The sequence below is a fragment of the Heptranchias perlo genome, chromosome 6 (assembly GCF_035084215.1).
Source record: "Heptranchias perlo isolate sHepPer1 chromosome 6, sHepPer1.hap1, whole genome shotgun sequence".
NCBI lineage: Eukaryota > Metazoa > Chordata > Chondrichthyes > Hexanchiformes > Hexanchidae > Heptranchias > Heptranchias perlo.
Genome location: NC_090330.1, coordinates 55,325,418 through 55,340,675, shown reverse-complemented (window position 1 = coordinate 55,340,675; position 15,258 = coordinate 55,325,418). Strand labels below are relative to the sequence as shown.

General features: G+C 40.8%; 1 protein-coding gene across 5 annotated transcripts in view; it reads left to right on the top strand.

The window, feature by feature from the left end:
- The window catches only part of chordc1a (cysteine and histidine-rich domain (CHORD) containing 1a), a 53,424-nt gene that overhangs the window by 31,310 nt on the left and 6,856 nt on the right, over positions 1-15,258 (top strand). For all 5 annotated transcript variants that reach the window (XM_067986337.1, XM_067986338.1, XM_067986336.1 and 2 more), the window contains 6 exons: positions 1,017-1,120; positions 2,407-2,465; positions 4,595-4,665; positions 5,661-5,766; positions 8,224-8,343; positions 10,472-10,534. In XM_067986337.1, coding sequence (XP_067842438.1) covers positions 1,017-1,120; positions 2,407-2,465; positions 4,595-4,665; positions 5,661-5,766; positions 8,224-8,343; positions 10,472-10,534 — 523 coding nt within the window. The remainder of the gene's footprint in view (positions 1-1,016; positions 1,121-2,406; positions 2,466-4,594; positions 4,666-5,660; positions 5,767-8,223; positions 8,344-10,471; positions 10,535-15,258) is intronic.

The window sequence follows — 15,258 nt, the reverse complement described above, 5'->3', positions numbered from 1 at the left end:
CATTATCCCTACTCTCTGTCTTCTGCTGCTCAGCCAATTTCCTAACCGGGTCCTGAATCGAGAGAGCTTTGGAAGATTATAGTTAGGGCATCTGCAATGTTCTCACGTACTTCCTTTAAAACCCTGTGATGGAAACCATCTGATCCTGGGAATTTGTCACTTTTTAGTGCCATTATTTTCTTCATTAGTTAATCTGCTTACTTTAATTCTGGTGAGTTCTGTCCCTGATCCAAAATTAGTTTCCTTGGGGTGTCCAGCATGCTACCCTCTTCCTCTACTATAAATAGCTGTGAATGATGTTAAGGAAATTCCCAGATTTGATTCCTGGTTGGGGTCGACTGATCTCAGTCAGTCAGAGGTGGGGTTCCTACGACTGGCTTTGATGTGTTGGGCTAGGCACAGGAAAAGTTAGTCAGGGTTAGTATTTCTGTTGGCTTTCCGTTGACACTGCCGGGAAGTTCATAAGTGGATGTTGAATGAGGACAGATTGGAGGTCTTCTGCAATGTCCTCTATGATATTCTACAAAAGCTTGGGGCATGATTTTGACCTCAGAGCGGGGGGTGGGGGAGCAGATTTTCAGATGCGAAACCCAGAAGGCAAGTTGGCGGTCAACAAATTTTACTTCTGGGCCTTGTGCCAGGCAGCCAGCCTGATTGACATCCGTTCTGGATGTGGGTCTCATATCATTCCAAATTGGCCTCTGGCTGTAAACTCCAGTGGTCTGTTTTCTGGTCAGCTGAGATTTGAGGACTGAAAATTGATATGATAACTTTTGACACAGTTTTTGAAGTCCTGTCACTACTTGAGAAGTTATCGTGTCAATGTCCTTGGTGGCGCGCTTGTACTTGGGAAAACTTGTCGATAGTGTTCCAAGGGTTTTTAAAAAAAAACACTGGTGGCAAGAGAGCAGAGTATTTTGAGTCAGTTCTCATTTAAAAAAAAACTGAATTAAACTAAATGTGCTAATAAGTGACAACCACAAAAGGATTGAACATGTCAATTTTTTAAAAAATAGTCCAGATGCGCCTTTGGTAAAATTGGAACAAAAGGTGTCTCCGTCATTGAAGCAAGCACTAGAAAAACTCAAGTTAACTACTGATAATGGACCAGCTAACGAAGGTGAGTCATATTGGACTCTTATGTTGAAGCTCCATTAATCCATGTTCATAATTTTTATTGATTGTTGCATATATGGTGCCTATTAGTGACAAAGTTGCCACAAAAGCTAGTTCTTGCATCTCTTTTATAATTGTCAGTGTTTACTGTTAGCATGAATGGGAGGAGTGGCAACATTATCGCACGGTATTGAAATGCCCATAAGATGAATTACAAATCAAAAGCAAAATACTGCGGATGCTGGAGATCTGAAATAAAAACAGAAAATGCTGGAAATACTCAGCAAGTCAGGCAGCATCTGTGGAGAAAGAAACAGAGATAACGTTTCAGGTCGACGACCCTTCGCTAGAACTGGAAGAAGTTGAAGATTAAATACTTTTTAAGCAAGAACAACAACAACTACTTGCATTTATGTAGTTCAAAGCCAGGGACGGGGGGAGGAAGGAAAGGGGAGGGGAGGAAAAAACAAAGGGAAGATCTCTGATATGGTATAGGGCAGGAGTGATTAAATGACAAAAGGGATGAGGGTGCAAGGCCAGGAGGGTTGTAATGGGACAAGTAAAGAAACAAAAGATGGGTCTAGAGGAGCTGTAAATGGCAACATCAGAACCATTACCAGCACTGGCTGTCTGGAAAAAATGGGAGCGGTGGTTAAGATCTGAAATTGTTGAAATCGTTGTTGAGTCCAAAAGGTTGTAAAGTGCCTAATCGAAAGATGAGGTGCTGTTCTTCACGCTTCAGTTGAGCTTCATTGGAACAGTGTAAGAGGCCGAGGGCAGAGAGGTCAGAGTGGAAGTGGGACGGGCAATTAAAATGGTAAGTGACCAGAGGATCAGGGTCACTCTTGCGAACTGAATGGAGGTGTTCAGCAAAGCGATCATCCAATCTGCGTTTGGTTTCCCCAATGTAGAGCATTGTGTGTAGCATGAGCAGCGAATACGGTATACTAAATTGAAAGAAGTACAAGTAAATCGCTGTTTCACCTGAAAGGAGTGTTTGGGCCTTGGACGGTGTGAAGGGAGGAGGAGAAAGGGCAGGTGTTGCATCTCCTGCGCTTGCACGGGAAGGTGCCATGAGGAGAGCGGGTGTTGGGGGTGATGGAAGAGTGGGCCAGGGTGTTGTGGAGGGAGCAGTCCCTTCAGAATGCTGAAAGGGGAGGGGAGTGGATGATGTGTTTGGTGGTGGGATCGCGGTGGAGGTGGCGGAAATGGCATAATACGTTGACTGGGTGAATTACAAAAATGCTGAATAGTTGTATACCAACAACATTTCTTTTGTATCTTTTATAGAAGAGGATAGTAATGAAATAAAGATTGGGACCATATGTAAAAATGCAAGTTGTAACAAGGTAAGCAGATTCCAGGGGAACTAAGCCCTGTTATCAAAAAGTATCTCTTTTTATTGCAGTTTTAGCACTTCTCTATTTAACTGCTGTTTATTCTTTCTGTATTATATTGCTTATGTTGTTGCTCATGGTATGTATTGCCTCCTCTGATCAAAGAACTACGGGTATGGTCCAGAATGAGCATTTGAATACAATAAAATGACACAGCGTCACTGTACTAAAATGGCACTGCAACAGCTTGCATTTCTTAAAGGAACACTTCCCTAGGTGATTCTTTTCTCCATGAATTATAGTAAATCCTAATTCTGTAAAGTGATTTGTTGTGTTTCAACAAATGCAGATCATAACTACAATTGATGTGACCTAACATTAGCTAGTCAGCATCCTGTGGTGTTGCACACAGAGTCAGGTGACGAGTAGTCAGAGGAAAGGAAATAATTGGATAGCGTGTGCAGATGGAATTCAGTCCCTATTTTAAAGTCATATATTCTGTCCATATAATATTTTGATTTCTATATTATTATTTGTTGCTAAGTAGCAAAACTTACCACAATTTGAGAAACAGAGAAATTGAATTGGTTGGAGCATAAGATCTTCTCGAGTATAGACTGAGGAGCTGGGAGACATAAAACTGAGGTGCTACAGTGCCATTTTTGGCAGGAAAGTTTAATTATTGTGACAAGTTTAAATAGGTAGTTTCCATTATAAATGTGTACTTAGAAATTTATAATAAAATTGGATAGGAAATGTACACAGGTGTAAGCTTTCAATATATACATATAGACTTCAGGAATGTTTTAGTTCTGACTGATTTTGAATCTGATTTTTTTGAATTTGAAAGGTCAGCTATTAAAAATACAGGATGTCCAGCTAACACTCTTCTGTGGTATAAGAGACAATTTTGTTTTGATTCTTTACATCTAGAGGATGTTCTCAAAGAAAGTAGTTGGCAGTTTGATGACTCAAGAAGAGCATCTAAGTCTTATGAAAGAAACTAAGAGACGGTTTGAGAAGAACAGACAATTTAAATGTCCTGGACGATGAGAGATACTGTATATGTTTGAAAGCCATGTATAATAGATTATTTCTTAGAGCTGCAAATTTTTTGTTATTTTATCTACTTGATAAGACATTCTACTGCAATAATTAACTTGTATATCACTGTTAAATAATTGTGCTGAAGCCACCCCTTCCTCACAAAGCTGGCCACACCCTTCCCGATTGAAATAACAAGGATGGTGAGCTTCTGCCGGTTGCGGCCATTCAAGGAGGGTCTTCAAATTAAGCTAGTTTTCTTAGGCACACAGGAACTAGTAGGCACATTTTTAAATATTAAAAAATATTTAATTTACTAAGAAACTGATCAGTGTACACCAACAAAAGTAGTAAATGGTTCAGTATAGTTTTTTTTAAGTCATTTTCAGTGGTTTAAAGTCAGGTTACTCTCAGGTGGAGGACTGGATGCTCTTATTAAAAATTCTTATTTTTTGTGATTAAACCCATTTTCAACTTTATTAATAAAACTGCATCAGGTTACTACTCTTGAATACATCAATGAATAATTTTTATTGCAAAGAAAAAAAATAAATGATTATGCGAATGCATTTTAGCAGAAACTCGAACTGTAACCTAACCGCCGCAATTTGCGCCCAATTACCGATTGCACCCAAAGTGGAAACTCTACTCCCATATGTTTTAAATACTTTTACCTCTGTTTGAATCTAGTAATACTTCCTTGGTAGCCAGCAATAATTGTAGTAATGTGACCTTGCTTTTACTTTACCTTGAATTTATATTGAAGTCTAAACAGGTTTGCTATTCATTTAAAAGGAATTGGAATGTGTTTATTCACTGCGTATATTTTTTTTGTGGGAGATTCAAGATTATAGTCTCGTGGAATCTCATATTGAATCTCCCCACAATGAAATACAATTTGATGTAGGATACCCTGTCAGTTTGCTGTTTGGTACTGTTATGGAGAAATTAAATTTCTAACAGCCCAAACCAGAACCAATTTGGAGGAATACTGAGGCTATGTGTTTCAGATATGATGGGTATTTTTTATTAACTCAGTCTAAAGTGTGTTTTCTGATTTATTCTTTTTAAATTTTACTCTCATCTATCCCTTGAAGACTTTTCTAGGTACAGACAGCAATGAAGAGGTATGTGTTTGTCACTCTGGAGTGCCCATTTTCCACGAAGGGTAAGTATATTTCCTCTTTGCTGTGTTCCATACAAATAATACTGAAGGGGCTGTAATTTTGCTCCTGTCTCTTGACTGGTATGGGAGCAGAAAATCCGGGGTAAAGGCCTTCCGCCTGATTTGCACTGTGCCTATGCTGGGGTAGCACGAGGCTTGCGCTGTTCCATGGCAGAAGCCTCATTAGAGGTAGGAATTTTAAGTATTTGGGGGAATGTTAGGGGTGTTTTCTTCTTGCCCTGGAAATTCTGATGTGTTGCACCATTGGTACAAGGTCATTGCTGTGTACCTGTAGAACCTAGAGCACAGCACCCTGTAGAAGGTACAGAGCCACAGGAAATACTTTCCTGTACCTCTTGAAGCTGCATCTCCCTCAGCTTGGTAAATATATTTTTTTAACATTTTCATTTTCCTCCATAAGATTTATTTTTGTGGAATATTTTTAATTGTCTGTTTCTGTTTCAGTGTCTTTCATTTTTATTTTTCCCTTTTTTACCTGCCGGTGTCACCTACCGAGTGTTCCACTGTGATGTACAGCAGCTCCCGCTAGTGAGATCGGCATTCCTTTGGGCAATGATGGGCAATAAATGCTGGCCTTGCCAGCGATGCCCACATCCCACACGAATGAATGAAATTTAAAAAAAAAACATTTTAAGACTTCAAGCTAAGGTAGCCAGGGAACAGACAATTCCACTCAAATGACATAAATGAGTTAATGGACTGGTGTAAGAGTTCTGGTCTGCTCCCAGGCTGCCTCCAATAAGTGGTTTTAAAGCATAAATGAAGTACAAATGAGTGATTGAGAGATGCTGATAAATGTACAGATGTCTGATACTAAGGATCTTGTGAAAATTCAGTAGAAAACATTGCCTCATTGGTATTGTGTGATTGCATTCAAGTTCAAGATTCTTTCTCGAGTGGTGACATTTTTCTGCACTTTTTTTTTCAATTTTGCAATTCATCATTTAAAATATCTGCAATTAACAATTTTTTTCCAGAATTAAATATTGGAGCTGTTGTAAGAGAAAAACATCTGATTTCAATTCTTTCCTGGCTCAAGTGGGCTGTACACAGAGCAAGCACGTGTGGACCAAAGCAGATGCAGTAAGTCTGGCTCAGTTTTTCATTTTTGACTAACCATTTAGAAGCACTTCTTTCTCTAGTAAAAAGGGAAAATTGCTTTATTTTCCAACACAATGATTGCTCACATTAACAACTATGAATGCAAAATAGATCTTCAAACTGTCACAGTATCTAGGTTTGTATAGAATACAGTTGCATTCTCTGCCGTATCATACAAAAATGAACAAAATGCTTTTGATCAATAACGCATTTGTATAGCACCTTTTAACATAAAAGTATCTGAAGGCACTTTACAGAGGGAGGTAGAAAAACAATAAATAGGACTAAATAAGAGAGATTAGTGAGCTTTTTGAAAAGATTGGTTTTAAGATGGTCTTTAAAGATGGAGAGAGGAGAGGCAGGGTGGGGGCTTTAGGGATGGAGTTCAAGAGAGATGGGCTGAAGCAGCTGAGGGAGGGAGAGGACACGGTGGATGCACTAAAGGCCAGAATTGGGGGACTGAAGGGTGCAGGAGTTAATACAAAACTGAAGGAAGTTGCTGAGATATGGTGGGGTAAGGTCATTGAAGGACTTGAGGATTTTAAATTGAATGTACTGGGGGACTGGAACTCAATGTAGGTTAATGGGGATGGAGGTGATGGGTCAGCGACTTGGTGCATGTTGCAGGTGGCTGCATTTCAGATTAGTTGGAGTTTCTGGACGATGGGAAGCCGTTGGGAACGTTAGGGAAATTGAGCCTAGAGGTGACAAAAGAATGGGTAAGGGTATCAGTAGCAGATCGACTGAGGCAGAAGTAAGCAGGGTGTGTGATTTGAACCTCAGCTCAGGATCAAACAACACCAGGGTTTTGAATGGTCTTGTTCAGCCTGAGCAAGTGGCCAAGATGGGGGATGGAGTTAGTGACCAGGGAGGAAGGAGTGTGTGTAGCAGAGGCTAAAAACAATGGCGTAGTTTTTATTCTGGTGATCAATTGAATAATACAGAATAACAATATATTTAAATTTAGAATGTGATCTTTAAATGGTACAGTATGTTGGCACTCTATTACACTGTCTGACAGGTATTAACACATGATTTTTGACCTCAGCAGTGTTGACTTTCCACTTCAACAGTCCTGACAAGTGCTCCTCAAAGGGAGAATTGCCCTGGGTTACTCTTGCACAATCCTCAAAGTAACCTTGGCAGAGGGTTTCTCATGCTCTTACCTAGGGTAGGTGTGTGGCACAGGGAAATAGAAGAAAGGGAATAATGAAATGCACATATTAACCCTCCCAAAACAAAAGCAATTATGGTGGTTCTTGTATTTTGTGTTAACATATAAGTATTGGATTTGGAGGTTGTCAGGATCCTTGTTTAGAAATTATTTTGAAGCTAAATTTCAAGACTGAGATTGATAGATTTTTGTTGGGTAAGGGATATGTAGAAAAGGCGGGTAAATAGAGGAGAGATACAGATCAGCCATGATCTAATAAGATGGCGGAACAGGCTCGAGGGGCTGATTGGCCTAATCCTATTCTTCCGCTCCTTTGATATTTAGTAGGATGCATGGAGTTGATCTTTTAAAATTAGTTTTGTATGAACATGTGGCATTCCATAATGATACTTGTAAAAGCTTAAGTGTATAAACATTCCTTAAAGATACCGTATGCTGAATAGTATATCTGATCATTCACACTTCACGTGAAATAGGGTTTGGAAATTTGGAAATCCTGTAATGAAGTTTTTGGCAGGGATTTAGAAAAAGAGAAGCTTCTTTCACAGAAAGTCACTGGGTTAATGCTGGTGGTACAGTATTTTGGAGCACCAGTGTATGCAGTGAATTTTATGGTAAAGTCACTGATCTAATTAAAGGAAAAGTCTAGAAGGGAACTACTTGTCTGAATATAAATTTAACACATATGCTTACTGAAGTCTGATATTTGAGTTGCTGAAGGCCTGGATGGTCAGACTTTCCTCCTTGCTAGGCCACTCTGACATGAAAGGGAACATCAAGGAATGGCCCCCATTGACTGCAAGAGGGTGGGGGAGTGGTGACTACAACCCCAGACCAATTCGAGAGCTGATCCAGAGGCACCCAACTCTGACAAACCAGGCTACCAGCTAGGCACACTGGATACCCAACCAGTAACATAGTTTCCCAGGTTTTGGTGCCATTAAGCTGGCTTGCCACCATCAAGACATGTTCCCTATTGTTTTCAGTAGAACTGCTCCAAGGTACATATAGTGGGTTCCTGTTGATGATGTCACAAAGCTTACCTAGTTAGGAAGGAGCCCTACTAGCAGATCCCCATGCAGCTCAGAAAATTGACAATTTTTTACAAAGTAAATCAGGTTCTTGTACGTATATCTATTTTCACTATAAAATAGGGGAGTACTTTGAACAAAAAATACTTGCCCTTGATTTTCAGCTTTAAGTAATCTGTATTTTTTGTTGTACCTTTATCTGTAGTTATCAGATTCATTATTTTATTTTTACAGGGCAAAAAAGTTGTACCATGCCGACATGATTGGCACCAAACTGGAGGACAAGTCATAATTACTATTTATGCCAAAAACTCTATTCCAGAGCTGAGTTATGTTGAAGCGAACAGCACAGTGGTATGCGTAACTCTCTGTTCTAGCTTTTGCAATGATCTGATTTACGTAAAATAATTTTGATAATGAAGATCACCTGCACAATTACGGCTGCTTTCTTCTCTACACTGTCATAGTTCACAAAAAATAACCTTTCCTAAATATACTGTCATATTGATCCACACCACTGTACTCAAATTTTTTATTGTAGCAAATTCAGATGTAAGACAATTAATGGGGTTGTATTATTACAGTTACCAGACCTGTACCAAGAGCCAATATGTAAGACAATTTACCACTTAAGAACAATCGTCCTATTGCAAAAATCGCTTTAGTGATGGCTCTGTTTCAAGTTGAGCCACAAATAATAAAGAACATTCCAATTTCCTAATTTCAGTTTCTTAAATGCATGGCTTAACATGAGAAGTGTGAAGATCTTGGAGAATATCCTGTTTCTATGTAGTGTGCTGCCAAATGAAATAAAAGCTGCTTAACTAGTTAAGATTATTGAGTACCCTCAGCTTTCACTATAGAAATCATTGGACTGTAAGATTTTATAAGAGGTATGTATCCTGCTATGGACCACTTCTCTCTTTAGCCCATGCTATGACCTCTTGTATTAAAAGGGTAGAGTGAACAGCTTACTTGCAGACCATTGTTACACTTGGCTACCCCTGGATGCAAGCATCTGCCCATCCAGTTTTTCTTTTCCCTACCCATTCTGGGCTCTGTTTTGTCTCTGCAGCAGCATGGCGTGAAATGGGGAAATCAAACACATACCACACCATTCTGTGAAAAACCTGTTTTTATCCCATATTTATAATGGCAAACTGGAGCTGATTTGGCACCAGTTTGCAGTTCTAAACAATACAAGTGATTGAGACACAGTCTGCCTTTTTGGTGAGTTTCCAAAAGTTAATGGCAGAGACATGTACAGAATAAAAGACACCCATAAGTTTTTTTAAAAATGCATGCACAAACAGTTGAGTGTGCAGTAATTGGATTGTGTTCAGATTAATATTTTTTAGCTGAGTTAGCTTTATTCCATTAGGTAGAGGAACTGCCAGTAAATATTCTTAAAATCACTTCATTTATGATGCAGGTCAAGCAGGAGGATTTAAGATAGGCAGTGGGCATATGTTTCTGGCACGTGAACGTTTAAGTGAGGAAAGAAAATGTAACTTTCATGATGGCTTTGATATTGAATTGAGCATATAAATGAGGGAGGTTTTCATTAAACCACTGATTCTCAATTTGATGTTTAAATGTCTACGTCAGTAGTGGCAAAGAATCTAGTAAATGGGCATATAATAAGTCATTAAAAGTATCAAGCAGGTTCAAATTTTGGATCTATACAACTGAAGCCTATTAACTGAGGCACCTTTGCTCAAAGTAAAGTTTTCCCATATGTTACATTATACCTTTTAAGCAAAATTAATTGGGAATTACTGTAATTGGTGCCTGAGTAATAGTTTCCCTACAAATGCACAATCTGCACTATGCCCCTAAGCAGTAGAGACACTAAATTACATTTTTATTCATAGGTAGCCTATTCTAGCTTTTATACATGTATACAATTAGGCATCAGTTTTGCAGGTCTCTGCCAATGCTTCTTTTGGGACACCATGAAGTACAAAGTGCCTGGCCCAATGGCTCTTTACACACAGTGGCACAACTGAGATTGGGAACTCAAATTTGGGGATCAAATCTCCATTTCACCACTTCATACATTCATGCTACAGTTTTTTTTGTTTATGTCTAACTTTAACCGTTCTTTATCAGCCGATAATTGCACAGCCTCTTCCTTATTATGTATAGTTCTTAGGCACTCTAAGCACCTAAATTCAGCACACTTAAGTTATATTTCATTAAATGTAATAGCTGAACTGATAACATCTTGACAAGAGAGTCTTGTGTGTTACCAAAGGCTATGTCCTGTGACTGGTAGATCTAGTACCGTGTTTATATTGACTAGCTTCCAATCAGGTTGGGACCAGACTCCAGAGTAACACTGTCAGATATGCATCACTGTGAATCAGAAAGTATCACTGCGCACTCACTGGCCTTTTGAAAACTGCATTTCTTTTAGAATTTGTACATTCCAATGTATTGTAATGCTACAAATTAATACGATTTTTTTTAAATGTTACAGCTGAATATCCATATTTTATTTGAAAGGGAAAAAACATTTGAACACAAAGTGAACTTGTGGAGTGTAAGTATAGATCTACAAGTCTGCTATAAGATCTTCAGTGACTGAGTGACTGATATTGAGTGACATTCAAAGTCAGTGTATCAATCAGAAATGCCTATTGTCTGTGATTCAGTTAGAGATGGCACTATCAAAATTTCCCTTTTGTAGAATTCTAAGGATTAGTTCCCTTATAATTAGATGTGCGATTAATTTAGTCATGGTTCTCTGCTCATTATTGATTGAATGTTCCAACTTGTCTTCAACTGTAGGACCCGACCCATATAATGATTCCTGGAAAACCTATACAGTCTACTTAATTTGAATTAAGTTAATACCTTCTGTGCTATTTTATTACAGGTGCTTGATTTGAACTATTGGATAATTAGAATTTTGTTCAAGCAAAAAACTACTTCAAATTAATAGGTAGATTAATAGGTCTAGGCTTTCCTTTTCCCACATTAGCATGTATCTGCTGGAGTGGGATTTCCATTTGTCCTGGAGATCCCTTGCTAATCCTAGCTATATTTCTAGCCCTGGGATTATTTACATGCAGGAGTTGTACTAGTCTAGAGACGGAGACTCACTTTTGTAGGTGAGTTTTTTTCATAACAGAGCTTGCTCCATCAATCTCTGAACATTGAATGACTGGGCCTAACAAGCAGCTCTTGCGTCCAGCATTCAGAGAGCAGAAATAGCAGATGTAGGCATACAGTTAATGTAGTTTGCCTCAACAGGCCTGCTTTCCTGAAAAATTGCAGTAAGGTGGCAATGCAGTGAGTTACTTTATACCACTGTGTTCCAGAGCTACCAAAAAATTGGTGGAGGTGGCAGAAAGCCTGTGTGTTATAGAGACATAGAAACATAGAAAGCAGGAGTAGGCCATTCGGCCCTTCGAGCCTGCGTTGCCATTCAGTATGATCATGGCTGATCTTCGACTTCAACCCCTCTTTCCTGCCCAATCCCATATTCCTTGATTCCCCTAGAGTCCAAAAATCTATCTATCTGAGCCTTGAATATACTCAATGACTCAGCATCCACAGCCCTCTGAAGTAGAGAATTCCAAAGATTCACAACACTGAGTGAAAAAATGCCTCTCATCTCAGTCTTACAGGGCCGACCCCTTATCCTACAACTATGCCCCCTAGTTCTAGACTCTCCAGCCAGGGAAAACAACCTCTCAGCGCCTATCCTGTCAAGCCCTCTCAAAATCTTATATGTTTCAATGAGATCACCTCTTATTCTTCTAAACTCCAGAGACTATAGGCCCATTCTACTCAACCTCACCTCATAGGACAACCCTTTCATCCCAGGAATTAATCTAGTGAACCTTCGTTGCACTGCCTCTAAGTATATCCGTCCTTAGATAAGGAGACCAAAACTGTACGCAGTACACCAGGTGAGGTCTCACCAAAGCCTTGTACAATTGTAGTGAGACTTCCTTACTCTTATACTTCAACCCCCTTGCAATAAAGCCCACATGCCATTTGCTTTCCTAATTGCTTGCTGTACCTGCATGCTAACTTTGTGTTTCTTGTACGTGGACACCCAAATCTCTCTGAACACCAACATTTAATAGTTTCTCACCATTTAAAAAAAAAATATTCTATTTTTCTATTCTTCCTACCAAAGTGAATAACCTTCTTGCCCACTCACTTAACCTGTCTACATGTCTTTGCAGACTCTGTGTCCTCCTCGCAGCTTTAACAGAGGAATGCAGGGCCCTTGTATCCCCTTCCACCTAGCTTTGTATCATCAGCAAATTTGGATACATTACACCATGTCCCTTCATCTAAGTCATTAAAATAGATAGTAAATATCTGAGGCCCAAGTCGCCATCCAACTAGTTACAGCCTGCCAACCTGAAAATGACCTGTTTATCCCTACTCTGTTTTCTCTCCATTAACCCACCCTCTATCCATGCTAATTTATTACCCCCAATCCCATGAGCCCCTATCTGGCATAGCAACCTTTTATGCGGCACCTTATTGAATGCCTTTTGGAAATCCAAATATACTACATCCACTGGTTCCCCTTTATCTACCCTGGTAGTTACATCCTCAAAGAACTCTAATAAATTTGTCAAACACTATTTCCCTTTCATAAAACCATTTTAACTCTGCCTAATGATATTATGATTTTCTAAGTGCCCTGTTACCACTTCCTTAATGGATTCCAGCATTTTCCCGACAACTGATGTAAGGCTAACTGACCTGTAGTTCCCTGTTTTCTCTCTCCCTCTTTTCTTGCATAGCGGTTACATTTGCTACCTTCCAATCCACTGGGACCATTCTAGAATCTAGGGAATTTTGGAAGATCACAACCAATGCATTCATCATGTCCATGCACTTTTAAATAAGGCCCTCGTCATCCATGACCTTATTGTGGATGATTACATTGACCGTGGCCATGACTGAAATTTGGCTCATGGGCGGTGACGCCTTGCCCCTTACTGAAGACTCCTCGCCTAGCTAGCTGTACTTTCCACCACCTGCCTGCACAAACTGGTGGTGTGGCCTGTATTACAAAATCTCACCTTGGTCTGTCTCCCTACTCATCTGGCACCTTCTCCTTCTTTGAGCACCTCACCTTGTTGCAGCCCTCTAGCCACTGCTTCAAAATTCTCGTTCTATACCATCTCCCCAAGCCCCATCCCGAGTATCTCACTGAGATATCCTCACTCCTTTCTTCCCACAGCCTCTTTACTGAGCGACGACTCATCCTTGGTGATTTTAATCTCTATCTTACCTCATCTTGCCCTCTCTCCTTTGATTTCGCTGCCCTTTTGTCCCCCGTTAACCTCTCCCTCCATAAAACCCCGCCTACCTATATTCACAGCCTTTCCCTTGACCTTGACATCTCCTGTGGCTTCTCTACTCCTATTGTCTTGATTACGGACAAGGCTATCTCTGATCACTCCCTTGTATCCCCTTCCAACCTCTTCTGCATCCAGCCCTGGAAAAAAACTCATCCCGCAAATCACTTCTAGCTGCACACTTAAACTCCTGACTCTCTAGCCTGCGTCCCTCTGCTCACCACGATACTTCTGCAGCTGTCGATCTGTACAATCACTCTCTCGCCTCTGTCTTTGATGCCCTTGTCGCCAATAAAACCTATACTCTCGTCCCATCCTGGTCATTCCCCATGGTACGCCCCCCCCCATCTTCACTCACATAGATCCAAGGGACGCAGACTTGAATGTGTCTGGTGCACAACTGCTTTAGCTATCCATTGCCAGATGTGCTGGACCACATCGAGCACTATCGGGCCCTGCATTCCTCTGTTAAAGCTGCTCGCTAGTCCAGGATCATTCTGGAATGGCAAGATAACCCCCAGCATGTTTTCTCCACTGCCAACTGTCTTCTTAAACCCCTTTTCCCTGCTCACTCTACCCTCACTAAGAACAAGTGTGTAAGGAGCTCCAGGACTTATCGGTCACTAAGATTGAGACCATCTGTTCAGTTGTTTCTGCTACATCCTTCACCAAGCCCACAAAGCCAAACTTGCTCCAACGTCCCCCTGCCTTAGCCCTGAACCCATGCCTTTCTCTACCTTCTCTCCTATCTCCCCTCATGACGTCTCTGAGCTCATCTTGAACATCAGACCCATCTTCCACACTCTCCACCCCATTCCTACCAAACCGCTGACCACTCAATTCCCTTCCTGGCCCCCATGCTAGCTGCCATTATAAATGGTTTCCTCTCCTTAGGTACTGTCCCCCTTCCCTTTCAAAACCATCATCATCACACCCCTCTTCTCCCCACCCCCCAACCCCCCCCCAAAAAATCACCCTAAACCCCTCTGTTCTTGGGAAGAGACTACCGTCCCATCTCCAACTTTCCTTTCCTCTCATGTCCTTGAACATGTTGTCGTTTCCCAAATCTCTGCCCACCTTTCCTGCAACTCCATGCTTCAATCTCTCGTCTGGTTTCCACCTCTGCCACAACACTGAAATCAAAGTCAGAAATGACATCCTCTGTGACCATGATCAATGTGCACTATCTTTCCTCATCCTTCTCGAACTCTCTGCAGCCTTTGACATGGTCAGCCACACTATCTTTCTCTAATGCTGTCCTTTGTCCAGCTGAGTGGGACAGCCCTTGCTTGGTTCCACTCTTACCTATTCAATCGTAGCCAGAGAATCTTCTGCAAATGGCTTCTCTTCCTGCCCCTCTACTGTTACCTCTAGAGTCCCCCAAGGTTCTACCCTTGGCCCCCTCCTCATCCTCATCTACCTGGTGCCCTTGGCGACATCATCCAAAGACACGGTGCCACGTGTATGCTGATAATATACAGTTCTATCTCTCTACCATCTTTCTTGCCCCTCCACTACTACTGTATTTTCAGCCTGCTTGTCCAACATCCAGTTCTGGATGAGCTACAATGAGCATCCAACTCCATATACTCTCCACCACAAAGACCACCTGCTTCCACCTCCATAACATCGCTCACCTTTGCCCCTGCCTAAACCCATCTGCTGCTGAAACCCTCATCCATTTTTTTGTCACTTCCAAACTTGGTTATTTCAATGTTCTCCTGGCTGGCTTCCCATCCTCCAACATCCATAAACGTAAGCTCATACAAGCTGCCCATATCCTAACCCACACCAAGTCCTACAAACCCATCACCCCTATGCTCGCTGATCTATATTGGCTCTCAGTCACCCAACGCTTCCAATTTAGAATTCTCATTATCCTGTTCAAATGCCTTCATGGCCACACCCCTCCCTATCTCTATAACCTACTTCA